Raw genomic sequence first — 26,312 nt, 5'->3', positions numbered from 1 at the left:
CAGTGGGGGGGTGTAATGAAGTACATTTACTCACATCTTGAAGTGGTTGTACTTTAAGTGAGTATTTTCATTCCACTTCCAATATGGGAACCAATAGACATAGTGTACCTTTTCTCTACCCTACGTTCGGAGTATATTTTGACGATGATACTTTTACATTTGACTAATTTAACTTGTAAGTATTTCTACAACCAGTATTGCTAAATAAATAATCTTCCACCATCGGTAAACGTGTGCTAAATCAGTTTCTTCAGCCCCAGAGATATTGGCTTCAGACGACATGTTATATAGCAAGTGGATTATAGGACACACACCAGACACACCTCTTTGTATTAAAAGCACGCACTGTTGTGACACGTTTTTAAAGTGCTTAATTCATGTTTAATCTCATTTTGTGATTATTTTTCGCTGGGTAAACACAACAGTAACATAATGTATGCAGTGATCGTGATTCATTCGGTTTCAGTAATGTTTTAAAATGAGCAAGGCTGTGGGGAAAGAAACGCTTGGTGTAGATGCAACTTCTCGCGTGGCCTCTGAAATGTTACTGCTGGATAGTTTGGATGTTTTGAAATGAGGTATTATGAGGTACTTATCCATACTCAGTGTTTTACAGTAGATGATGGGCAGCTTGCTCCAAGTTGGGGAAGAGACAGGTGTGGTAAAGCAACAGCGCTCTGGACAGAGGCAGCAGCCAATCGTAATTTGGCAAAAACGAAATTTGTTTAAAAGTAAGATAGCTAATGTCATTTAGAATATTCTCTCGGCCTTACCTCGCTGCCAGAGAGCCCTTTCTGTGAGGAAACTGAAGCCACTGAGCTCTCTTTTAAAAATTCCTTTGACAGAATCAGAAATGTTACTTTGAAAATGAAAGATATCTCATAACTGCGACTCTGTTTTTGTCGAAGAAGCCCTGAGGCTTTGCAGCTTCTGTGCTGTCATTGCTAAATTGGGGATGTGCAGACTGCCATCTACTGGGATAAGTACCTCACATTTCTAAATCAATAGAACTGTCCTTTTAATGCTAAGCAACCTAGCTTGATGCGAAAGAAGTTTAACCTAATGTTATCCCCAGAAAACTCTCAATATCTTTCTCAAGGGTCTTGAACTTTTCATCCATGAAAGCAAATATAACCAGATTTGGTATTAAAGGTAATTTCTCTTGGTAGACGGAGAAGCCATTTCTTCAACACACGCTTAGACACACTTTCAAGGTTTGACGATTCAAGGCTTTTATTATCACGTGTGCATAGCTACAGTGTAGTTATGACAATCTTAGGTCAAGGGTTCCTCCAACAGTGCAACACAATAACACAGATAATAGTGTAAGTAAATAAAATATAATAGAAATAGTGCCGAATAGTACATGCAAGTAATTGGAATATTGATGTATATAAGTTGCAAACAGATGTTATGGATGTTCTTTCAACAGTTCAGGTGTTTCACAGTCTTATAGTCTGTGGGAGGAAACTGTCCCTCACTACTTCTTACGTCACATGACATTGAGTTCACTGCCTAATCTCCATCTCCCTCTCTGCAGTCTTGACAGTTTTCTCATGTACCTCTCCCCCCCCCCCCCCCACAGGCGTGCAGTATGGATATGTTGCTAATAGTGGAGCTAGCTCTGCCTCTGCCACCACCTCAGGCCCCGCCGCTGCCCCCTCGTCATCCAGCTCTGAGGATGATGATGATGATGAGGAGGAGGAGGATGAGGAAGCAGGTCTGCTCTAGCTTTTACCTCCCCCACAACCCATTCATTAGCACTCTCTCCATCCCCATAATCCTCACCGTGCTCCTAGATGTTTTGTATTATATTAAAAACCACCATTTTAACCATTCTATCACCTTCCCCATGTAAAGTCACCTTTTGATCGCTGCTCTCCTCTTGTGTGTCACTTCTGCTCATCATCCATCCCTCTGCTTTCCTAATTGGCTGATTAGATTGTTCCCAATGCTCACCATGTCTCCCTTTCACAGTCATCAGTATTGACCACAAATCCTCTGTTCTAATGTGTGTACCCTGCTCTGTTGCTGCATCGCTGTAACTGATGTAACGTGTTTTTTCTCAGTAATGCAAGTGGTAAGTGGTTTAGCATTTCGGTTTATCTTAATAAGCTCCTGCCAGGTTCTGCGTGCCCTTATTGTCACGCAGTGCCCTCTCTCACTCAGTGGTTTCTGGATGTGATTATCCGCCTGCGAGCCTCAGACGTCTCGCTGTGGTTTCTGATGCAAAACTAAATCAATGAGCTGTGCTCTGAACCTGGTGGCCTTAAAAATTAGTCGGTGTTGGATGGTGTTGTCTAATTGGGACTCACATTTAAGTGTTTTCAAATGTAAGTGTTTCGTGCTAAAGCAAGGAATTAATCAACAACAACCGTAATACATAGTTTAAGTCATTAAAGGTGGGGGAGGTCATTCACTTCAGAAACACTTGTTATATTCCATGGAATGTTCTTAACATCCCGATAGCAATGAATACATTAAATGCTTTGACAATAAATCCATAACAAAATGTAATATGTGGAAGCCGTGGCGCTGTAAAAAGCACGACCAATCATCTGGCCCGGCTAAAGTAACTGGATGGCCTACCTGCCTGTCAGCTTTCCATCTGTGTACAAACTTATCTCGTGCCCTCATTGGTCATGTGCGCGTTCGTGTGTGTTGGAGGAGGGGCTCTGTGAGGAAGTCTGAAGGAAGGGGTAGATTTTTTTCGGCTGTGTACTTTCAGATTCTAGCGCACTCGAGCTGGTTTCTCCTTTCTTACCTACCCCACCTTTAATGTAGAACAAAACACCTGGTTTATAGCTTCTAAAATGGGACGATGTTTTCCCTTTTCTATATATTAACAATTTAATATTGCTGTGTTGTTGTTTTTTGGGGAAAAACCTGCATTGTTTGGGATCTTCAAAAATTCAGGAAGCATTTTTCTCTATTTTGGGAAATTTGACAAACTAATTACTTATTTTTATTAGAGCGTTTCACTCACCTGAATAAATGAATGGCAAAATAATGAATGGAAAATAAACATTAGTTAGTTTTGTCCATTGGTGTTGTAAGGGCATCAGAATTCAGTTTTCAAGTTTCCATGCCCATCTTTGGACGGGTAAAAACCTCTATACATGGAGAGGTGGAGAGATAGGCAGTGGATCAGTCAGTAGGGGCTTGGACTGGGAGCTGTAGGGTCGCCGGTTCAAGTTCCCAACCAGACCTAAAGTATGGAGTGTGGACTGCTACTTGGACAGGTCCCAGTTCACCTCCTGCTCTGCCGTGGTGCCCTTGAGCAAGGCACCGGACACCCGCCCCACTCCCATTGCTCCCTGGGCGCTGTGCAATAGCTGCCCACTGCTCCTAGTGCTAGACTCCTGGTGCTAGGGTGGGTTAAAAGCAGAGAACACATGTCACTGTGTGTGCTGTGTGCTCTGCGTGTGAGACCATTAAAGAGGGTTTCATCCCTCCCATTCTATTCTATAGTACTAATGATAATAAATATTAAGTAAAAAAGACAATACAAATAAACAATAGTAATGAAATAAAACGATAGCAAAACTGACAAAACAATTATTTTACTTAAAAATCTTTAAAAAGAAAACGAGAAGAACAAATATACAATTTAGAGTAAAATAATGTACGTTATTTGTCTAAAAGGAAATGCATCTATAGTATGTGTAAGCAATGAGTTACATTTTCTTTATGTAACACCGGTATTTTGAATTAACATTGCTTTAAATTACAATACCATTAGCATGCCCACAATCAGACTGTTCTTAAACCTCTCTTTATCATAGCTCATAATTCCAGTTTCCTGTGGGGGAGGGAAGTATGTTATTTGAAGTCAGTGGACCTCTTAATACTGCTCTGAGCTCCAGTGGTCTCCTGCTCCTGTGTGCAGCTCTCAGGTGTTCCTCTCTCTCGCTCTGGATCTGTGTCATCATCCAGAGGTTAACAGGTTCTTAAATATAGCCCCTGTGTTCTGACTCCGCTGCTCCCCATGAGAGACTCGCTGCACAGTCATTTACTCTCTTAGCAAAAAAGCCTGTTTCAGATTCCCCCCTCGGGATCTCGTCAATTCCCCACGGTCTCGCTTAGCTTTTATGCTGAAACAAAACACCAGTTGTTGATTTCTAGACGCCATGATATGTTTTTTTACCACCATGAGCACTTTAAAGCACAACATCTACCAGCTGTCTAAAACGCAAAAAAAAACAAGTTTAATTAAGTCATTTCATTTCAAACCTTTATTTAACCAGATTGGTCCCATTGAGATCATAGATCTCTTTTTCAAGGGAGACCTGCAGCATATAGGTTCCACATGAAACATAAAACAATAAAGGACATTATACATTATATTTACAGGATACATTTACATAGTTATAGACATTTACAAGTGGCCATAGTATCAACGAGCATTTCAAGTAAGTAAAAAGTAAGTTCAATTAAGTAAATGAAACAGACAAACCGAGGGGTCCTTACAGTTGGAGAAACTGAAACTATCAAATGAGTGCTGCTCAAATATTTGTTTTGTAAAGCAGTCACATGCAAAGGACTTTCTTTCTCACATCGTGTCTGTTTCTATGTCACTCTGCCACTCGTCACACATACTGTAACCACACTTGCCAACCCTCCCGATTTTTGCGGGAGACTCCCGATTTCATTGCCCTCTCCCGGTTTCCTCCCGGGGTCATATTTCTCCCGATTTCTGACAAAATCAGATTTACTCACGACTGTTTCCACTCGGACTTTAATACAGCTACACCATTGTTTGGTTTCCATGGTAGCGCGTCTCTTTAGTAGCGCGCAACTGAAAGTCTGAGAGGGTGAGGAAGATAGTCACAGAACAAGAATCGACAACTCGACCCTCTGCTCACTCCTTTCCTGTAAAATACTGGTCCAGCCCACACATATGCTAAATGCATCTTTTTCTCACATCCAAACTCATAGTAGATAATCAGATCAGTTGTAAACCATTTTAAAAAAGAGACACTACAGTATGAATGGAGCTTCAATGATCAGCAACAAGTGTGAGCTAAACATACTACAGAAAACAGATGAGGATTAGATGAAAAGGGAAATGGAAAACTGCTTCAAGGCAACATTTACTATAAATAGATTGTTTTACTATAACCCCTGGCTAGAATCCCTTTTATTAGTTAGACTGTGAGCTGACAGAGGTGAGGAGGAAGAGGTGTCAGTCAAATCTACGAGGAGGAGGAGGAGGAGGAGGAAGGCTAAGCTTTCTCCTTCTCCAGAGCAGATAATCTCCTGGTCAGATTTAGTCCCAGATAATTGGATCCCCTCCCGTCCAATGAGCTCGCTGCCAGAGGTCTGTCGTGTCTTGTTGATCCCTCCTCTTGGCCAGCATGCATTCATGAGTTCATTCAGATATTCTACCCTTTTAATCTTTCTGGAAAACCTCAGCGCGTTATTAGGATAACATGAGTGGCTGCAACAGATTATACTGCGATGTATCTATCAGGCTTTACAAATAAGAGTAGTTTTGTCTATTTGATCAGGGGAAGATGAGAATCAGACAGAGTGTGGAAGGTTGGTTGCATTGTCCAACGTGATGCCCCGTCTACAAGACCTGTTGAATTTCTTTAGATTTAAATATGTCCGCAACTAACAACTCCATACATTTGTTCTTTAAAATGTCAGAAAATAATGAAAACATGTGTTTCTAAAAATCCAAGAAGACCTGCTGAAATGCCCTATTTGACAAACTCTCAAAGGTATTTAGTTAACTAGGAATTAGAAAAACAGAAGATATTCAAATTTCAGAAGCAGGAATCTTTTGCGAGTCTGTTTTTTTTATAAAGGCCCTTGTTGTCTGATAGGTTTATCGCTTCTTTGCCCCTTTATGTGTCGTGTCTTAAACTATCTTTTATTTGATGTACTAATATGCATTGGGTGTGTCTTCAAGGCCTTGCAAATGCATGTACCTTCTCATTAAACAAAGTCAATGTATTATTAGTTTAATAGGACCTGCATTCTGTTCATCATCTTTAAGTCGTGCATGTTTCACACACCATAGGAGGTAAAAAAGTGTGTGTGTGAAAGAGGAGAGAGTTTAAGGTGCTGTTTACACGAGAACGCAAACGGTTGTATCCGCTACTTTTCTCTTTCGTATAGTCCGTTCGTTCACACGAGGCCGCATTGGACACGCGGAAACGGACCCCGCAAACGATAACGGGTCCCAAGGTGGATAGATCTGTAACCGGAACGCTCTGGGGGGCCAAACGGCTCCGTGTGTACGTCCGATACGATCATTTCCTGATAACGATGAAGCCATAGCCCCGCCTCTCCCCACCTCTGCTGCTCACTGCTGTAGCATGGTCAGTAGCTACTGTCAGTAGCTACTGACCATGCTACAGATGTTAGTGCACAATCTACAGCTCCTCTACCACAACCATCAGCAATAAGTGGACATGGAGAACTACATGTTGCTAAATCCACCGCGGTGCATAAACAGAAGGGCAACCATGGCAACCATGTTTGGGGTCTTCTTCGCTGCTTTTGGTGTATTTTGTGGCGAAAGTACAGCGCCACTTACAGGCCCGGCATATGTACTGCAGCGTCTCCAGCGGTCTCGTGTGAACGGAAGACTTTTTTGATATCGTATTCGGTTTGTTTGCGTGTAAATGGGGTCTAAATGAAGGACTGTTTCAGAGAGTGCAGAATGAAAGAGTTGTGGAGACACACACAGAGTTGGCAGTAACGCCGTTCTGTAGCCTCACATTATCTTTGTAATTTATTTTCTGCACACTCCATGTTTCTATCCTCAGAAGCTTGTGCGCTCGCTGGTCTTAAGTGACTTAAGTGCATCTTTGTGTCTTGTTTTTCTTTCTGTATTTCTCTGAGGCCTGAGGGGAGTCCAAACACAGAGCTCTTCATGGCCAAACAGAAAAAACCCACTTCATTCCCTTTAATGATTCCTCTTTTGTTCTTTCCCTCCTCCTCATTCATTATTTCTTGTCTTTCCCTCATTTGTGTTAATGGACTTTATTTACAGTTGTGGTGCTTTTGATTCTCACAGACATTCCCCTCTTGTGTTGTACTTCTTCAATTGTGCTTTGTTCTGTTGTGCAATCCCCATGGGTCCTTCTTTAACTTTATTAATGTAATCACTTACTCCTCCACTCCTCTCGGCCATTCTTTGCTTTTGTATTTGAATGTGTTATCTGTCTGCCTCTCTCAGGTGGAGACACTTCCTCCTCCAGTACAGGCAGTGCCTCTCCGGTGCCCAACAGCTATGATTCCCTGGAAGGTGGCAGCTATCCAGGTTTGTATTGATCACAAACACACTGTTCATCTAAATACAAGCCATACTCACTGATTTATCACATTACAAAACTTCTTACCAGGTGATTTCACTTTAAGATGATTTACAGCAGGGGTGTCAAACTCAATTTCATCCCGGGCCACATCAGCATTATGGTTGCACTCAAAGGGCCGGTTGTAATTTTAATTATATATACATATGTAATACATATGTAAATCTATAATATATATGAAATAATGTATTCTATTACATTGTTGGCCCTGCATTGGATTATTATCAGTTCTGGTAATATCTTCCTAGATAACTACGTCTGAAAGCAGAAATCTAGGGTAAATAATTGAAAGTAAATATTCAACAATTACACCAATTGTATTATATTATGTTCTTTGCAAGCTCTTGCGGGCCACATCAAATTAGGTCGCGGGCCGGATTTGCCCCCGGGCCTTGAGTTTGACACCCCTGATTTACAGTGTTATGCACAAAAACCTTTACAACACACTACGGGAAAGGTAAACCCCCCAAAAGCATAATAGGGCCCCTTTAAGTTCTTCTTGAGTGATCTCCAACTGTAGGTAACGCTGCCATGACGTCAGGTAGGTTTAATCAAGTTTTATTGGAGAAAAAGTGTAGAGGTTATTAATACGTTGACAGAAATGGGGACAGAAATAAAGAATGTGCACCAAACAAACGTATATGTTGCCAAATGAAAACATATTTTTCAGCTTAATAATGAAACCATGTTGGAGCAACTTTAACAAGAAGAGATAGGAGAGGGGATTTTATTCTGTGCTGAAAAGTAAGATATACAAGATATACTTTAATTTCCCAATTAATCCCAAAATGGGAAATGTTTTTGTCGCGGCAGCATGTACAATAAAGTATTGCTCATAATTAGAAATTAAAAAAAGTAGAAAATAAACAATTATACAATAAATTATAGAAGAAAATGTGATTTTTCTCCATTTATATAAAAGCCTGTGATAAAAAATGTACACACGCACACACGCACACACACACACACACACGCACACACTTCCAAAATGCCCTGGTTGAATCAGTTAAAAACATGCATCAGTTTGTCTTTAACGCTGAACTCTCTCCTGCTCAGATTCCATGCCGCCCTCCAACGATATGACCAATCAGGTTGCGCCCTACGATCACTATGGTTACCCAAACATGCAGCCGGCCTATCAGCAGGGGCCAGCCCCCGCCACTGACTCCGCCCCCTCTCTTGACCCGTACGGACAGCCAGAATACCAGCAGTACTCCCAGGTGAGATCACAGCTTTAATAAAGAAGGTGCTGAGAGTGTGTGTTATTGTTAATGAGATGATTTACTATTATCAAAGTTAAAAAGCTATATTTTTGATTTGCAAGCACATCTTAAGTTTTGTTTAAAGGTATAATATGTGACTTATTCCCACTAAAACGTGTAAAACAGCTAGATATATGATATGTATATATAGTTGTTGTTCATTAATGTTAACGAGAGATGTAGTTTATCATTTTATTCAAAGTAACCTCTTAAATCAGCATTTTGGTTACCTGCCAGTAGCTGACAACTTTAGCTTGGTTGCAGCCCCTTTGCAACGTCCTGTAATATTATTATAAATATTCATAGTTACATCAAGGAAAATACGACATTGAATGAGCATAGAAACATGTATAGAATATAAAACACACGTAATTACAATTGTAAAATCAGAACTCATATATGCAGCATTAACATATACATATTAAAACTGCTGCAGCATTAAAGCACAGACCTTTTTCAAGTTGATTTGATGACGTTTGAACAGTAACTTTGTCTCAACATCACTGGTCTTTCTCTCGCTGTATTAACACAACAGTGCTGATTTTCAACCGAAGTTAAACTGTATTTCTGTCGTCCCCCCCTGCAGCCATTCCCTAACCTGACCCAGCTGTCAGCAGCTCTGGGGGGGCTCAGTGGGGTCCCAGAACTGGAGCTGGAGGCCCTGAGTCCTGTGAACCTGATGCAGGAGACCAGCCTGCTGCCCCCACGACCCCTCGAGGCCCCCGAGCCCAACCTCAGCGCCGACCTCAAGAAGGTCAACTGTAACCCACAGTGAGTACAGTCAAGTCAACTTTATTGTCAATCTTTCAGTTTGTGTGTACAGACAAAGAGATCGAAATACCGTTTCCCACAATCCTGAATACAAATATATATATAAAAATATGTTTGCAAATGTGTATATCCAATCCTATATATACACACAATCAAAAGACACATTTATACATATGTGACCCGCTCTATCGAAATCAGTCGGAAGTCGCAACGGCTCATTTCAAAATAAACGTGGATTTACGTAAAAAACTATTTTTTCGGGGTTCGGGTGTTTTGTTTGATTTTAAACAAACAAAGTCTTGGCTTTCAGAATATGAAACTTTTATTTCCAAAATCACACGATAAATACATGTTTGAAGCTCGTAAAGGGACGAAGACAGGCACCTCTCACTCGCAATCTGCTCTTCCGCAGCGCCGCACCCCTCCCTCCGGGGGGAGTAATCATAAATAACACGGCAGGGTCCGTTACAGTTTGTTTTCATCTGATTTCAATTAAACAAAGTCTTGGCTTTCAGAATATTAAACTTGTTTCGGCAAATTCAGATGATAAATACAACTTTGAAGCTTTTAACGGCATAATTACAAGCGGAGAACGGAGTAACTTGACGTCACAGCAGGCGTAACAACAGCCGGTGTTTCTCGTGGGGGTTTTCCCCGGGAAACAAACACAATACACACAAACGTAAAATTATACACACACACTCGCGAGCCAGAAGGCAAAGCTCTCTGTCTACCGGGCCATTTTCGTTCCTACCCTCACCTATGGTCATGAAGGATGGGTCATGACCGAAAGAACGAGATCGCGGATACAAGCGGCCGAGATGGGTTTTCTCCGCAGGGTGGCTGGTGTCTCCCTTAGGGATAAGGTGAGAAGTTCGGTCATCAGGGAGGGACTCGGAGTTGAGCCGCTCCTCCTTCGCGTCGAAAGGAGCCAGTTGAGGTGGTTCGGGCACCTAGTTAGGATGCCACCTGGGCGCCTCCCTAGGGAGGTGTTCCAGGCACGTCCAGCTGGGAAGAGACCAAGGGGTAGACCTAGGACCAGGTGGAGGGGTTATATCTCTTCGCTGGCCTGGGAGCGCCTTGGGATCCCCCAGTCAGAGCTGGTTGATGTCGCCAGGGAAAAGAAAGTTTGGGGCTCTCTGCTGGAACTGATACCCCCGCGACCCGACCACGGATAAGCGGAAGAAGATGGATGGATGGATGGACACTCGCGAGCTTCCACTCCAAACGAAAATATCTTTCCTCCGTAGTATTTTGATCATTTGCTAATAATCAATCAGATCGATGGATTCCAGAGAAGAGAAAACTTTGAAGGCCTTTTTCTCAAAATGAGGACTCGGTGACAGTCATTATATAATGTGACCTATTTCGATTAATATTCGGAGTACAACAACAATCCTGATATCATTAGAAAGCTAGGAATATCCTCTTTCCAGCAGTGTATACAACTCAAAATGTGTCTTCGGGTCAATGCGACTGATTTCGATAGAGCAGGTCACATATGCATTACATTACATGTTACTTGTTAGACCAGGGGTGTCAAACTCAAGGCCCGGGGGCCAAATCCGGCCCGCGACTTTATTTTCTGTGGCCCCGCAAGAGCTCTGAAAGAATATAATATGTTTATTATACGATTACATGCCGATTTACAGAAGCACGTTGCCCATAAACTACATGTCCCACAATGCATCTCTCATTTGACTTTTTTCTCAGAATTTGACTTTTTTTTCAAAATGTAACTTTTTTTCAAAAAATGTAATTTGGCTTTTCTTTTAAAATCATTTTGTGACATTCTCACTGAAGAGACTTGCAATTATTTGCCCTAGACTTCTGCTTTCAGACGTAGTTAATGATGAAGTTATTACCCTATCCCATAATAATCCAATGCAGAGGCAATAATGTAATATAATACATTATTTTATATATATAAAATATTTTTATATATATTTTTATATAGTCTTACAGTTACAACCAGCCCTTTGAGTGCAACCATAATGCTAATGCCATAATGAAATTGAGTTTGAACCCCCTGTGTAAGTCGCTTTTATCCAAAGCGACCTACATCCTCAATACTGTGGGCAATCCCCTCAGGAGCAATTTGGGGTGAAGTCTCTCAGGGACACAACGACATGCTGACTGCAGTGGGGTTTGAGCCTGTGCCCCCCCTAGGGTTGGGAACCGAAACTCAGTTCCAGATGAGAACCGATAAGAAAATCCTGGGTACCGGGTACCCATACAAAATACACAATTTCGGTTCTGCTTAACGGTTCCTAAACGCGGTAGATCCTGTATTCCAGCGGCTCCGTCTGCACCGAAGCTAGTGGGATCTTATAATAAATATAGAAAGATGTAAAAGTGAGTTATAACTAGGGCAGCACAATATGGCCAAAGTTATAATTGCTAAATATTTATTTATTTATTTTTTAGAGTTCTGTAGTAAATAAGGATTTTTCTTTTCAGTCAGTAGAATACCATTGGTAGGCCGAGACTTTTTCTGCAGCTCCACAATACTTTATTCAGATATTTTCACATATTTTGCCTCCAGAATACTGCGCTGAAGGCAATTTGGATATGGTGCCAGTCCATATTGTGATTTATATACATTGGATTAATTAACCCTAACCCTCAAAAGTTAACAAATCATAATTAGAAAATTATAAGAAACAATAAAGTAAGAAATACATTTGTATACGTGCGTGCAATCTAAAACATTTTCTCTCGTCGTTCACCAGTACGTTCAGGAGCACCCTGTCCAGCATCCCTCAGACTCAGGCTCTGCTCAACAAGGCGCGCCTCCCTCTGGGTCTCCTGCTGCACCCCTTCAGAGACCTGCAGGTAAGATCTGATGTCTCATATGTATACAACTCCCACAAACTTGATGTACTCTGGAATATCTAGACACATACCTTCTGTGTCTCATGTACTAATACAGTATTTTGCAGGTGCCTAAAACTCCCAAATGTACACTGGAACATCTAGACACAACCCTTCTTTAATAATACATGTTCATTATATAGCGCTTTTCCTGGTGCTCAAAGCGTTTTACAAGCCAATAAAGAAACATAACAACGAAAGTAAAAAAGTGCTGAGCCTGGTGGAGTAGGGGCGAGGGGAGATAATGAGTTGAAGGCAAAAGGTGAGTTTTGAGGGCTTTTTTGAATGACGTGAGAGTGTTGGCAGATCAGACGTGACTGTGGAGTCCCATGTACTAATATATACATGTGCCCTTCACTGTGTAGTTAACTCAGCTAAAGTGTTATGGATAACCGAGCTAGGTTTTCACTTTGCTCTAAAGGTCAGCTACATTTCAGGTTCATATTTTGATTTCTAAGGGTCTACTACACGCTGTTTACACACAAATGTTCATAAAACACATTATACCTAGGGTTGCCAACCGTATTTGAGCCAAAAGGGGCGTGTCCCGTACGGGACTTTGTTTGTCCCGGACTCCCGTGTAAAGGGGGGGAAAAAAATATATTTTTCTGTTTGCGCGCAATGCAGTGTGTTTGGCTGCGTGTTTGTGTGCTGTATGCGAAGGGCGCTAGGACCGCTCAGTTGACAGGTGTGTGTGTGTGTGTGTGTGTGTGTGTGTGTGTGTGTGTGTGTGTGTGTGTGTGTGTGTGTGTGTGTGTGTGTGTGTGTGTGTGTGTGTGTGTGTGTGTGTGTGTGTGTGTGTGTGTGTGTGTGTGTGTGTGTGTGTGTGTGTGTGTGTGTGTGTGTGTGTGTGTGTGTGTGTGTGTGTGTGTGTGTGTGTGTGTGTGTGTGTGTGTGTGTGTGTGTGTGTGTGTGTGTGTGTGTGTGTGTGTGTGTGTGTGTGTGTGTGTGTGTGTGTGTGTGTGTGTGTGTGTGTGTGTGTGTGTGTGTGTGTGTGTGTGGTGTGTGTGTGTGTGTGTGTGTGTGTGTGTGTGTGTGTGTGTGTGTGTGTGTGTGTGTGTGTGTGTGTGTGTGTGTGTGTGTGTGTGTGCGCCCTAATTATACCTATCATACTGTCTAATGCTGCAGCATCTCTAGCTCCCTGTCGCACTCTACGTGCCTTCAACCTTTTTGTGTCCAGGTTTTTTCTTGTTTTTCAGGACAATTTAAGTTATAGATAAGATAAGAAGCAATTGATCCCATTGTTTGCGTATCAGTAGCATAAAGAGACCAGGCGTTGTCCATAAGAGAAATTAAAAAAACTAGAAATAAACAATCCAAAATGTTCTCATCTCAAATAGAAATAAAATAGCATTACAAAAATATATGTGGAAATACAAATGTACAGTAACATAATATAAAGCAGGATATTATATATACATTCATTGTGCAAGGAATGGATATAGCAGTCATTACTACGGTCCAACATACTGTTTACCCTAAATGAGGGAACCCTCCAGTTTGTCGATTACAGTATTCCACTAACTGAAAACTCGGTGATGAAAACATTCCATATATTAAGTCAAACGTAGTATTCTTTAGCAGCTGCGGGGACAGTGGGTCAGGCAGGAGGAGAGGAAGATAGGTGAGAGTATGTGGTGTCAGGAGATATGAAGTGACGGAGAAGAGGGATACACCGTGAGAAAATAACACCGCAGCAGTGAGAGTTTATTCTTGCCTCCATTTAAAAGGCACTCGCTGAATAAAATATGATGTAGCTTCGATTTATACTCGCCAAGTTAAACAGATCCATTTATTTCATTTAATCGTTTATTTGGCAGGGACAATGCACAGTAATGAACACTTAACATTTAGCGGTGATTGCACGTCTGTTTGTTTCTCAACCATTCTTTGAGTTGACCTTTGAACCTATTGAGAGTGGGACAATCCCGTATCTCAGTTGGGAGGCTATTCCACAACGAGCTGCCTTTAATGGAGAGGACATTTTGTCCAAAAGTGGTCCGTCTGCGGTGGACCTCACAGTCTCCTCTGGTTTCTGACCTAGTGCAGCGTCCTGTGTGTCTTTTGTGGATGAATTTCCCTAAGGGGGGGGGGGCAGTCCATGTAAACATTTATAACAAAACACATACTTTTAAAAGACTTAAAATGGTCACAACCTGGAAGCTCCCACAGCCTGCAACAGAGGTTTTTAGTTTTAACAGCTGTTCAGTCTCTCCTGCTCACAGATGAATGGACGCAGGTTTCACGCTCACTTCACACAACACTGTTTGCCAATTTCACACTACACAACTCTCTGGGCTCGATATCATTTGTGTTTAGATTATAAAACAGATATTCGTTCTCCTCTTGAGTTCAGCTTGTCACCTCTAAATCCTGGCACCACTGGTTATTTATCAAAATAAGCTATGAATATGCTTTGCGGTAGATCCAAAACAAATGTCCTTTTTATTTACTACCCATGTATGATCTGTGCAAGACAACCTCCGTGTTGAGACCATGTCTCCTTTGGGATTAAATCGTTTTTTTGTGTGAATTTGCTGGAGATGCACCAGATGTCTTTGTTTTTTTTTTATATTTGATGCTCCCATTCAGATTTTTTAATGAAGCTTTAAATGTCTGTCATCAAGTTAGCCGACGTCATAATCCTAAAAAGAAAATTGGAATAAAGTGATTATTACGATTTAGTTAGGTCGTCTTTTTTTAATAAATCACTTTTTATATAATTCAAAGAAAGTAAAATATCTCCTGCTTTTTTTTAACGCAGTGAAAATGTTGTTTTAAAAAGCTCAACGCCATAATTTATCTTTATTTAAACATATTTTGACTTTTGGCAATCACAATACTCTGGAGTTATTGGGTAAATGTTTGGATTACAGGATTCAGAAAAAACGAATTCTACAAAATAGTATTATACATGTGTTACCTTTTGAGTGTAGCCTAATCTTTATCTGCTACTGTGCAGAAATCCTGGAGTCAAACACAATGAAAATGCATAACAACGTTCAAATATGAATTAAGAACTTGTACGTTAAGAACATGTATGGCATGAATGAAGCTTCAAGCTCTTCTGTACATTTTACATGGCAGCGCTCAGCTTTACTCGAGAATAAATGGCCTTTATTCGACTGGAAGAAAAATGTAGAAAATGTTTCGCTGACGCCGCTACATGAGCAGCAGAAGTGTGGAGAACAATGTCATGAATACATCAGACGGAAACAAGACAACAGTTCAAATGATCTGTTAAACACATTCCTCAGGAAACAGGAACAGAGCCTCTCTTCTCCTCAGTGGAAGAAAAGGTCAACATTGACACTCGATGAGAAGCGCAAAATGTGTTCAACTCAGGCCCCGGCCACACGAGGACGAAAACGGCTAAACGCATAGGATTAAGGCAAACCCAATCGCAAAAAAGCTTCCGTCCACACGCAATATTCACCGGATAGTGTCTGTCCACACGAGACCGCTCCGTTTAGCTCCAACCGCTGGAGAAGCTGCAGTACATATGCAGGAGTCTGTACGTGGCGCTGTAACTTCCTCCACAGAAGCAGCGAAGAAGCATGGTTGTCATGGTTGCCCTTCCGTTTATTCTCCACGGTGGGGGCCGAGGGAACCGGGCAGAGTTTTTCGCCAGTCAACGTGTATTACAGTTTAAATCTTCCGACAAAATTATAAAAGTGCCGGTCAAAGGTCTTCTTTGTTATTTATTGAGCTTTAAAACAAATGAATAACGAATCTATATATTATAATAATAAAATACATGGAGCCTCTCTTTTTCCTCCCTCTCTTCTGACAGCGCCAGTGTCTGTCTCATGCAGCAGCTGATCCAGTAAAAATAAACATATTTATAACTAGTTTAGGTAGTTTGAGAGGTGTCTCCGTCCTGTCAGATTAGACTTCACTCGCGTTTAGGTCCATATCGAGAGAAAGATAAATAATCTGAATTCAGTGTGCAGTTTACTTTGACGCGGGGGTGAGCAGCAGAGGTGGGGAGAGGCGGCGCTATTGCCTCATCATTATCAGAAAATGATCGTATAGGGCGCACACACCGAGCCGTTTGACCCCCCAGAGCGTTGCGTATGCCGTTCTATCCACCTTGGGACCCGTTATCGTTTCCGCAGTCGTTTAGTGCCGTATTCGGTCGTCCTCGTGTGGCCGAACGGTCTATATGACACTAAACAGTAACGCAAATGACCGTTTTCGTCCTCGTGTGGCCGGGGCCTCAACCTGTTAACCCTGAGCCTGTTTTTCAGGTCTCAGGCTCGAAAATGACATTCCCAGAACAAATGACAATAACTTCACTTCTAAAAGGGGTCAATTAATAACCTTTTTTCTCAAAGCAATGATAAACCTGTGAGTTGGATGTAGAAGAGTCGGAATCAATATAGATGTTTTTTATTTTAAAGTCAATTCAGATTGAATATAGTAAAGAAATGTAAATGATTGTGTCCATCCAAAACAAAAAAACGACGTATAGTGAAAACCACCCTTGAATGATGGGATGGTGGACTAAAAGCTTTATGAATCCAAACCATAACATATAATAAGTACCTTGTATTAAGATTGATGCAAAACAAGTGACATTTGACCTTTTAGAGAAAAAAAAACACTTGCATTTTCCATATCTCTGGCCCCCCTCGTTCAATTCTGATTGACACCTCTTTTTAACCGTTCGAGCCAATAGAATTGAGGGGAAGTTCCTAAAATCCACCTAAACATTACCCATTGGTGAACGAGTGATGCGTAGCCAGAATGCCCCGGAACCGGAAGCTGTCATAGACTCTCGTAGGAGCTAATATGAAATCTCCGTTATTGACATAAATATGAAGATGGATTATCAGTAATCATTTCAAAGTGACACAGACACATTGGATTAACCATTGGATTGGATTATTTTTCTCGTTTCAATGCCATTGAACACAACTTTTGATCAGAACAACAGCATAGGTACGAACATCTCCGGGTTTCCTCCGTAAAGCTACGTGGTGTGATGTCTGGTTTCGCTTCCCCTGTCGAGAGTTCTGATCGCTCAGTGATGATACTTATATGTCTGGAATCTGTGGAATCTCAGTTTGTTAATCAATGTCTTGTTTGTGCCGATTTGATAAGTAATAAGGGTATTTCTACCGTGAGTTCTGTGCTAATTGCGTTAGAATTATTTCGCTCAGGGCTACTTCAGAGCCTGTGTTATTACCCTTGTGTTTCGTTTAGCTAAACATTGTTAATATTGTCTGAAAGCTGAGTTTCTTCCCGTGGGTATGATACATTCATAGTTTATTAAAGGTTAAGAAGCCCTCAGACGCTGTTTCTTGCAAGATGTTGCGTTTTGCCGTGGGGTTTAACTGGTTTCCTATCATGCAAAATGCACTTTTGTACGTCTTTTATACATGAAGATGTGTCCCCGGTGTGTCGGGGAACTCACCAAGTGTCAGAAAACAAAACCCTCTCTCTTTTCCTCCGTAACGACATCTCTAAAAACGGGGGAACTACGGAGCTGATCCAGATTTGCGTCCGATATGACGTAATATCGGAAATGTGGATCCACGGCCCTATCAGAAACGTTGCTATCAGCAAACAATTTGCGACGTGTTTTGGACGTAATATGGTCTTTGTTTACATTAGCATCGCTAACACGCAGAGCTAAGCTGTACTGGAGAGAGTATGTGTAAAAAAGCAGGAAATAAAAAAAGGATCCTTGTATATCTGAGCATGATGGGAGATCTTTAAGACACAATCTCACTTTCCCTCAGTATTAACGTATGTTCCTCCTCTTGTCCTCTCCTCTCTGCAGCAGTTACCGGTGATCACGTCCAACACCATCGTGCGCTGCCGCTCCTGTCGGACCTACATCAACCCGTTCGTCACCTTCCTGGATCAGCGCCGGTGGAAGTGCAACCTGTGCTACCGGGTCAACGATGGTACAAGTCCCACCGTGATTTACTCTGGTGTCCAGGCCTGTTGTTATCCCATTATCAATCTCTATATTCAATAATGTCAATATAGTCTTCACTAGATGTTCTTACAGACGTCTAGTGAAGTCGTCAGGAGGTTGGTAAGCAAGTATTGAGGAATTTCACTAAAGTACGATTTTAAAAAATAAATTAAAAAAAAAGTAAAAATCCTCCTTTCAATAAGATCACAGAAAAAGCATGTTGTTAAAATCAAAGACATGTACCTTAAGTATCAACATTAGTAGAGTACTTGAGCTGCTCCCAAATGGGCTCTTTACTTTATTTTATATTATAGTAAATAATGAAATGATATATTTGCAGTTGTCAAACCTGCTGTCCTTTGTCTTTCTCCTTCAGTTCCAGATGAGTTCATGTATAACCCGGTCACCAGGTCGTATGGAGAGCCTCATAAGAGACCAGAAGTCCAGAACGCTACGGTGGAGTTCATCGCCTCCTCGGACTACATGGTGAGACGTCATTCCCGTTTTTATTTACCTTAATTATATAGGAGATGACAATTTGTGATTCACCATCTCTCTGTAGAGGGGGCCCACAGGCACAAAGCATGGCAGATAGCAAATATTTAGTCTGTCTGTCTGTCTGTCTGTCTGTCTGTCTGTCTGTCTGTCTGTCTGTCTGTCTCTCTGTCTGTCTGTCTGTCTGTCTGTCTGTCTGTCTGTCTGTCTGTCTGTCTGTCTGTCTGTCTGTCTGTCTGTCTGTCTGTCTGTCTGTCTGTCTGTCTGTCTGTCTCACTCACTAGATAGAATCATTTATTTACTTCAGCGACTAAACAATCATAGGTTCTCCCTCAATCCCAAACCACACCAACACAACATGAACATAATTTGAACACCATGACAAAATAACATAGTGTACTTATTAATTCCACTGTTTTGTGGAGGTATGAATGTTTATGTCGTGTGGTTGTTTGTCCACTAGAGGGCAGTCGTGTGTTGATGGTAAAACATCTGAAGGCAAGAAGGGAAATTATTAAACAAGGAAAGTAAAACAGTGAGACTCTTAACTGAATTAAAAGCTTCCAAATAGAGATGCATTCTGTCTAATGTTTTCAGACTGTATCTTTGGTTTGATTCTCAAATGGATCAACTGTTACCAAAATCTATTTCCCTCCAGGTAAAAATGAAGTACTCTGATCCACATTTATCCCCCCACTGATTGTGTGTTTGTGTTGTGTGTGTTCAGCTGCGGCCTCCTCAGCCGGCAGCCTACCTGTTCGTCCTCGATGTTTCTCACAACGCCGTGGAGTCGGGATACCTGAAGTACTTCTGTGAATCTCTCCTGGACAACATGGATAAGTGAGTGCTGTTGATAAAAGATACAATAAACACACATGTGGCTGCTTGATGAGTTGGCAGGAAAGCACTTGAAACTTGAATTGTAAACCTGTCTGTCTGTCTGTCTGTCTATCTATATATCTGTCTGTCTGTCTGTCTGTCTGTCTGTCTGTCTGTCTGTCTGTCTGTCTGTCTGTATGTCTGTCTGACACTCACTCACTCACACACTCACTCACTCACTCACACACTCACTCACTCACTCACACACTCACTCACTCACTCACACACTCACTCACTCACTCACTCACTCACTCACTCACTCACACACTCACACACTCACACACTCTCTTAATCAGTTCTGATAAAGTCTTTGTACCTCCTTCAGGTTACCAGGAGACACGCGCACCAGGGTGGGCTTCCTCTCCTTCGACAGCACCATCCACTTCTACAACCTGCAGGAGGGTCTGTCCATGCCGCAGATGCTGGTGGTTTCAGACATCGATGGTACGTCTGCTCTCCGAAGCGTTAGATCGCACTCCGTCTGCTTTTAACCCTCTTATCGTAGGTGGCAGCAACGTCCAGAATAAACTGTGTGTGCTGAGAGACAGTTCAATCAATACATTACAAAAGGTTTTAAAAGCTTTTGAATTAATTAAATCAAAAATCACAGTAACATTATGGAAGCATTATGTATTTTGTAATACTCAGTATGCTGCAACACAGGCTTTCCCCAATTGTTTATATTTTATAATTTGAAATAACTAATTTTACTGCCTGGTGTTTTAGAGCATGTTCACATAAAGAGTGTCATGGTCTGAAATCGATTGCATGGATTTGATTTTGATCTGCAAACTATTTTGAACTAATTGCGAAAGTTACAAACGTCCATGGTTTTATCCCTCAGCTACGGATCTCCTTATTTATTTCAGCGGTGTCTTATTTTTTTAAAATAATGCTATCTACATCTCTTTAATAATGTTTTAAATAAATAAATATCTATCAATGTAATGCCAAATGAAGGTTTCAGCTCTGATCCAGATGTGTTGTCTTTGTTTCCAGACATCTTCATCCCGTCTCATGACAGTCTGATGGTGAACATGAAGGAAAGCAAGGAGGTGAACACTTAGTTTTTGTTGTGCTCATGAATATCTACATTCAGACTTTGTGCAATCACACTCCTTTATTATTCTCTCGTCCTTATCTCTTCCCCCCCTCTTGTCAATAAGACTATTAAACACCTGAGCTCTGCCCGATAAACATTCATCTGTTTGTCATCTTGCAATCTACTTATTTCTATAAATAGTTATCACCGCAATAAACTGTATTTAATGTTGTCTTAATATACATTATTTCATATTCTGTTCTTGTACATATCATATTCTATTGACATGTGTATAGACTTCTTGCACTATTTCTTATTTTGTATTTTTGAATATGTTGCATTGTTGGAGGAGCTCAGGTCAGAAGAATTTCATTGCCATTTCTACACTGTAGCTTTGTGCATATGACAATAAAACCTTTGAATCTTGTTCCCTCCCCCCCCCCCCTCTCCCCTCCCAGCTGGTGAAGGACTTGCTGACGTCTCTCCCCGGGATGTTCAGTCAGAGTAAAGAGACCCACAGCGCTCTCGGCCCGGCGCTACAGGCTGCCTTCAAGCTGATGTCGCCCACCGGGGGCCGCATCACGGTGTTTCAGACGCAGCTGCCCACGCTGGGGGCCGGAGCACTGCTGTCCAGAGAGGACCCCAACCAGCGCTCCAGCAGCAAGGTACGAACGAGGGGACGTTGTAAAGTGATTTGTGTGGTACATTGATAGGTTAGATTGAACAGTTGAAAGCTACTAGTGTTCAGCTTAGTCTCTACTATTGTATATCAATTGACAAGCCAAACATAATCGCTCTGCACTTGAAGGCGTACAATATTCAAACCACAATTATAACCAAAACAGGACAGGACAAAATAAATAATAACAAAACATTACAAAGACAAAAACTAAATATAGGGTCTACTTTTACCATTTTTACCAGCAAACTTAATTTTTTGAATAGAACGAGCCCCTTAATGTGTTTTCTGACGTGTTGGGTCACTGCCACAACACATCAGAGACTGCACTGACCCCCCCCCTTCAAAACACTGACTAAATATCAGCTTTTCAGACTAGCTTTAAATGTGTGATTAATGCTGTGTGTTTGTGATAAATGTTGTTTTATTGCTTGATTTTAATTTCATTTTTTATCTTATTTTTACCGCCTGTAAAACGTCTTTGAACACCTGATGAAGCGCTTGATAAATAAAATGTATTATTGTTATTATAGCGAGGGATTGACGTCATAATTGGATCTCACGTTTCAGTTTAGACAAAGAGAATTCATGGAGAAGCCGAGGAAACGTTTATTGTGATGTATTGATCATCTGTTCTGTATGTTTTTATCTTAGTAAAGTATTTCTGCATTGGTGAACTAAAACAGATGTGCTTTTGTTTCTCAGGCAGAGCCGACGTATGCTTCTGTTTCAGAATTTTGGGCAAAAGAAAAGCTGGAAGTAAATAAAAACAAAAAACCTAACCCTGACCCAGTGTGCAGATTTCCATCCTGTAGTAGACCATGTAGTTTGACTAAAAGCTCCCTAGAACTCCCTAAAGCCCAGTAGTTCTCCTCTCTCCCTCTGAAAGTGGATCTGGAGGATTTGTTGTAACGTGTGTCTCTTTGCAGGGCGTCCAGCACCTCGGCCCGGCCACAGACTTCTATAAGAAGTTCGCTCTGGACTGCTCGGGTCAGCAGATCGGAGTGGATCTGTTCCTGCTCAGCTCTCAGTACGCTGACCTCGCCTCGCTGGGTAAGAACACCTCAACTGTCTTAAACCTTTCCTTAGAATATGTTATGAATTGTAAGGTGTCCTTGGGTGCTTTTGAAAGCAGCGTTTCCGCCAGGGGGGCGTCTTGTCGTCATTTGAAAAATTAATAATTCGAGAGAAGAGGACACCCCTCTGTTGGAGGGGCAAAGGAGTGTGGTGGGATCCTTGACGGGGGGCTAGTGGAGCACGGCCCTTCTTAGTGAGCCGAGCCAAATGATCTGGCTCACTAAAAAGAGCCAGGAATTCCCATCACTAATACGTAAAGAGATGGTGGGTGTTTCTCAAAGTCGAGGAGGCTTGCTTGGTAGCACATGTATGCATTTAAACAGTCCTTCGGCGCCACTCGATGACGTAGTATGCTTGAAATAGTGGCTCTGGAGCAGCTTTACTCGACACTGAGAAACGGTCAGTATCTATAAGGGACGGCTCAATTCAAAATTCAAGTCACGTGACATCACACAACCCCCCCCCCCCCCGGCAGAAACACTGTTTGAAAGGCACCTCTAAATAGAATTAATTATTAAACATCTGAACAACACAACATGGCCATGAGCTGTGGGAAGAGGACGCTTATCTGAACTGTTATTCAGAGTAAAACAATATTGGTGTTGTCATTGTCATATATTGAGAAACTATAACGATGTATAAGGGGCCATTGTGGGTAAAAAAAAAACAATAACTACAGATCAAGTGAGTGGTGTACTACCAAGCAAACAAGTGTTATTGATTCATGTTGTCCATTTAATTAAAGAAACTCCACATTGTACAAAAAAGTCTTTCTAACAGTTACTCATTTATGAGAAGAAAACTCAAATTGTCTAATACAAGTTCTTATTTCTCTGAAATGTACCACTTAAATCTCGGTTTGTTTATCCTTACATTTATAAACATATGTATTATCTGTGAGCAGACCAGAATCAGTTAATAAACAACAAATGCATTTTATTACACTTAAAAAGTACTTGAATATAACTGAATAACTGTTGGAGGGTTTACTCCTTGTCTTTCTGTCTAAGTCACAAATTCAAAGCAGTACAAATGGATCCCCAGAACTATTATACAAAAAGCATTAAAACGTCTTTTTAAAACGGTACTTCTGCAGCATCGATATCCTCATTGTTGATCCCATTGGTAAAAAGTAATGCCTCATAATTGCATCTCTTTGTCGAAGCTTAATTCATATTCTTTTACCTCATACTCAAAAGACAGTTTTACCATGGAGTATTCCTTTGAGCTAACATTACAACGCTAAACATTTTAGTCACTAAACAATATTTACAGAGCCAGGAGAGAGGGGTACTACTCCCAGAAATAAACATGTTATTGATTTAGGATGTAAGCTTTTTTTTTTATCATGGATATTCTATGAATTCTATTAAAATAAAAAAATGTATGGAAAGAAAATCACAAATGACTTAAAAACGGTTAAAAGTCTTAAATTAAATTCACAAATATGCGAGAAAATACTTGAACACTCTGATATTTAAAGCAAATTACTCTCTTAGATTAGTCAGTTTTAAATGTTCCACTTTAGGTTGTTCCTCAGAGTATATGAGCTTTTAGACAATTTTATTTTATATTATTCCTTTTTAACATGAGAGAAAAAGTTTGATGACCTTTTTTTTGGTGATTTTTGTATCACTCTTATAATAACGTATATTTTCCCTCTCCTCCTATCCAGCCTGTATGTCCAAGTATTCTGCGGGCAGCATCTTCTACTACCCCTCCTTCCATCACATCCAGAACCCGCCTCAGCTGGAGAAGTTCCAGAGAGATCTGGAGCGGTACCTGAGCAGGAAGATCGGCTTCGAGGCCGTCATGAGGATACGATGCACCAAAGGTAACAACCACACAGGAGCTCGGTTTGCTAACACTGCTGTAGTGGCAACACATTTTTTGTTTTTAGATTCAGCTCGTATGTTTTTGCTTTAGAGGTGGTCTTCTGTTGGGAAAATACTGAATGTTCTCTTCCAATCTGAGAGTAACGTGATAACAAAGGTATCCCAACTGTAGCTGTGAACATGACAGGATGTGTGATTACCTAGAAGAGCATCAGGACTGTTTGAGGCATATGATAGCTCTGTGATTAACATGATGATTCAGCCTCTATGGAGAGAGACATCAAGCATGCTCATTTCTGACGTGGAGCTAATCTGAACTAAACATTGAAGACTGCTTTCTATTCCTCCATCTTGTGACTGTGTAACTCCCTCTCTTGGATATCAGCATGTGAAGGACACTGTTCAGGAACTAGTTGATGCTCTGTATGTGATGCTACTTCCATTCTGGAGAGGATCACAGATACATGGATCCTGAGGTTGAAGCTCAAGCCGGGGACCAGGGAGACTTTTCTAACATCTTCTCTAAATTCTCCAAACATTGTGTTTGACTCTGGATGTATTCCTGGTGTTCCCTCAGGTTTATCGATCCACACGTTCCACGGTAACTTCTTTGTGCGCTCCACCGACCTTCTATCTCTTGCTAACGTAAACCCCGACTCTGCCTTCGCGGTCCAGATGTCCATCGACGACTCTCTAGCCGACTCGTCTCTGGCCTGCTTCCAGGCGGCTCTGCTCTACACATCCTGTAAAGGTACACAAACACACATGTAGACACACACACACACTCACACACGCACTTGGATTATGGAAAATAAAAATGTGTGGATCAGTGGGCGAAGTCAATTGTTCACAATAATATTGTTATGGATCTTTTTACTTGAACCCTCAGCATTTAAAGGGGACCTATTATGCAAAATGACCTCCTCATCCTCTACCAACCACCCTCGTTCCCTCAGATCCACCTCAGCCGGTTTGCTTTCCATCCCCAAGGCCAAACTCCGGAGCTTCGGGGACAGAGCCTTCTCTGTGGCAGCCCCGAAGCTCTGGAACTCCCTCCCCCAAGACCTCCGTGAGTCTGAGTCCCTCACTCTGTTCCAGTCCCGCCTCAAAACCCACCTCTTCCACTCTGTATCCATAAGCCCCCCCCCCCCCCCTCTCAACCAACTTCCTCCTGACTGCTTTTCTGTTTTGTTTTGTTTCTTTTTGGCTTTGTTTTTGTTTTGTTTGTCTACAAACAAGTCACAGCCAGCGACTGTGGCTGTGAGGGAGTGCGGTCGTCTTTCAACCAGAAGGTTGTGGGTTCGATCCCAGCCCATGCAGTCAACATGTCGATGTATCCTTGGGCAAGATACTTAACCCTGAGTTGCTCCCGATGGCCAACGGTGTGTGAATGTGTATGCATGTTAGGTCCTAGAGTAACATACACTGCTCTGTATGAATGGGTGTGAATGGGTGAACGACACGTAGTATGTAAAGCGCTTTGAGGGGTCTTAAAGACTGGATAAAGCGCTATATAAGTACAGTCCATTTACCATTTACCCTCCCTCCCAAATGTAAAGCGTCTTTGGGTTCAAGAAAAGCGCTATAGAAATAAGATATATTATTATTATTACTATTAAAATGCACTTCTTGATGTCTTTTATACATCAACATGTGTCCCTGGTGCGTCAGGGAACTCACCCAGCGTCAGAAAATAAAACCCTCTCTCTTTTCCTCCGTACCCAAATCTCTAAAAAAAGGGAACAACGGAGCTGATCCAGATTTGCGTCCGATATGACGTAATATCTGAAATGAGAGAGAGAGAGAAAGCCTTTGAACTCCAGACTGTTTCAGAGAGAATCCTTGATAATCCATGATATGGCGTTTCATCACGGCAGTATTTAGTTTAGACAGTAGCTGCCGGGTCCCGCATGAGCTCAGACCCCTCCTCTTTTTTAATCAATTTTTTAAAGCTTTATACCAAAAATCAGCACTTTTGAAACAGGAAGTGAAATAGAGGGATATGAGGCATGGCTAGAATGGGTGATCTGTTTGGTATTTGGAGCAAAACACTTCATAGACATGTTTTTTATATATTTGTATATATCTGAAACCTAAGCTATTGCCTAAAAGTAGCATGATAGGTGACCTTTAAGAGTATA

General features: G+C 41.5%; 1 protein-coding gene across 3 annotated transcripts in view; it reads left to right on the top strand.

Annotated features, from left to right (window-relative positions):
* The window catches only part of sec24b (SEC24 homolog B, COPII coat complex component), a 46,306-nt gene that overhangs the window by 3,683 nt on the left and 16,311 nt on the right, over window positions 1-26,312 (top strand). The window contains exons 4-18 of one of the 3 annotated variants that reach the window (XM_034206853.1): window positions 1,586-1,720; window positions 7,193-7,276; window positions 8,385-8,548; window positions 9,177-9,361; window positions 12,094-12,196; window positions 18,024-18,150; window positions 18,541-18,650; window positions 19,387-19,499; window positions 19,864-19,982; window positions 20,538-20,593; window positions 21,039-21,245; window positions 21,965-22,018; window positions 22,189-22,312; window positions 24,012-24,170; window positions 24,749-24,922. In XM_034206853.1, the coding sequence (XP_034062744.1) occupies window positions 1,586-1,720; window positions 7,193-7,276; window positions 8,385-8,548; window positions 9,177-9,361; window positions 12,094-12,196; window positions 18,024-18,150; window positions 18,541-18,650; window positions 19,387-19,499; window positions 19,864-19,982; window positions 20,538-20,593; window positions 21,039-21,245; window positions 21,965-22,018; window positions 22,189-22,312; window positions 24,012-24,170; window positions 24,749-24,922 (1,914 nt within the window). The remainder of the gene's footprint in view (window positions 1-1,585; window positions 1,721-7,192; window positions 7,277-8,384; window positions 8,549-9,176; window positions 9,362-12,093; window positions 12,197-18,023; window positions 18,151-18,540; window positions 18,651-19,386; window positions 19,500-19,863; window positions 19,983-20,537; window positions 20,594-21,038; window positions 21,246-21,964; window positions 22,019-22,188; window positions 22,313-24,011; window positions 24,171-24,748; window positions 24,923-26,312) is intronic. The other 2 variants (XM_034206856.1, XM_034206854.1) reach the window with 2 other exon arrangements.

The sequence above is a fragment of the Gymnodraco acuticeps genome, unplaced genomic scaffold (genome assembly GCF_902827175.1).
Source record: "Gymnodraco acuticeps unplaced genomic scaffold, fGymAcu1.1, whole genome shotgun sequence".
NCBI classification, from domain to species: domain Eukaryota; kingdom Metazoa; phylum Chordata; class Actinopteri; order Perciformes; family Bathydraconidae; genus Gymnodraco; species Gymnodraco acuticeps.
Note: the sequence above shows the minus strand (reverse complement) of the source record. Positions and strands in the feature narration are given on the sequence as shown.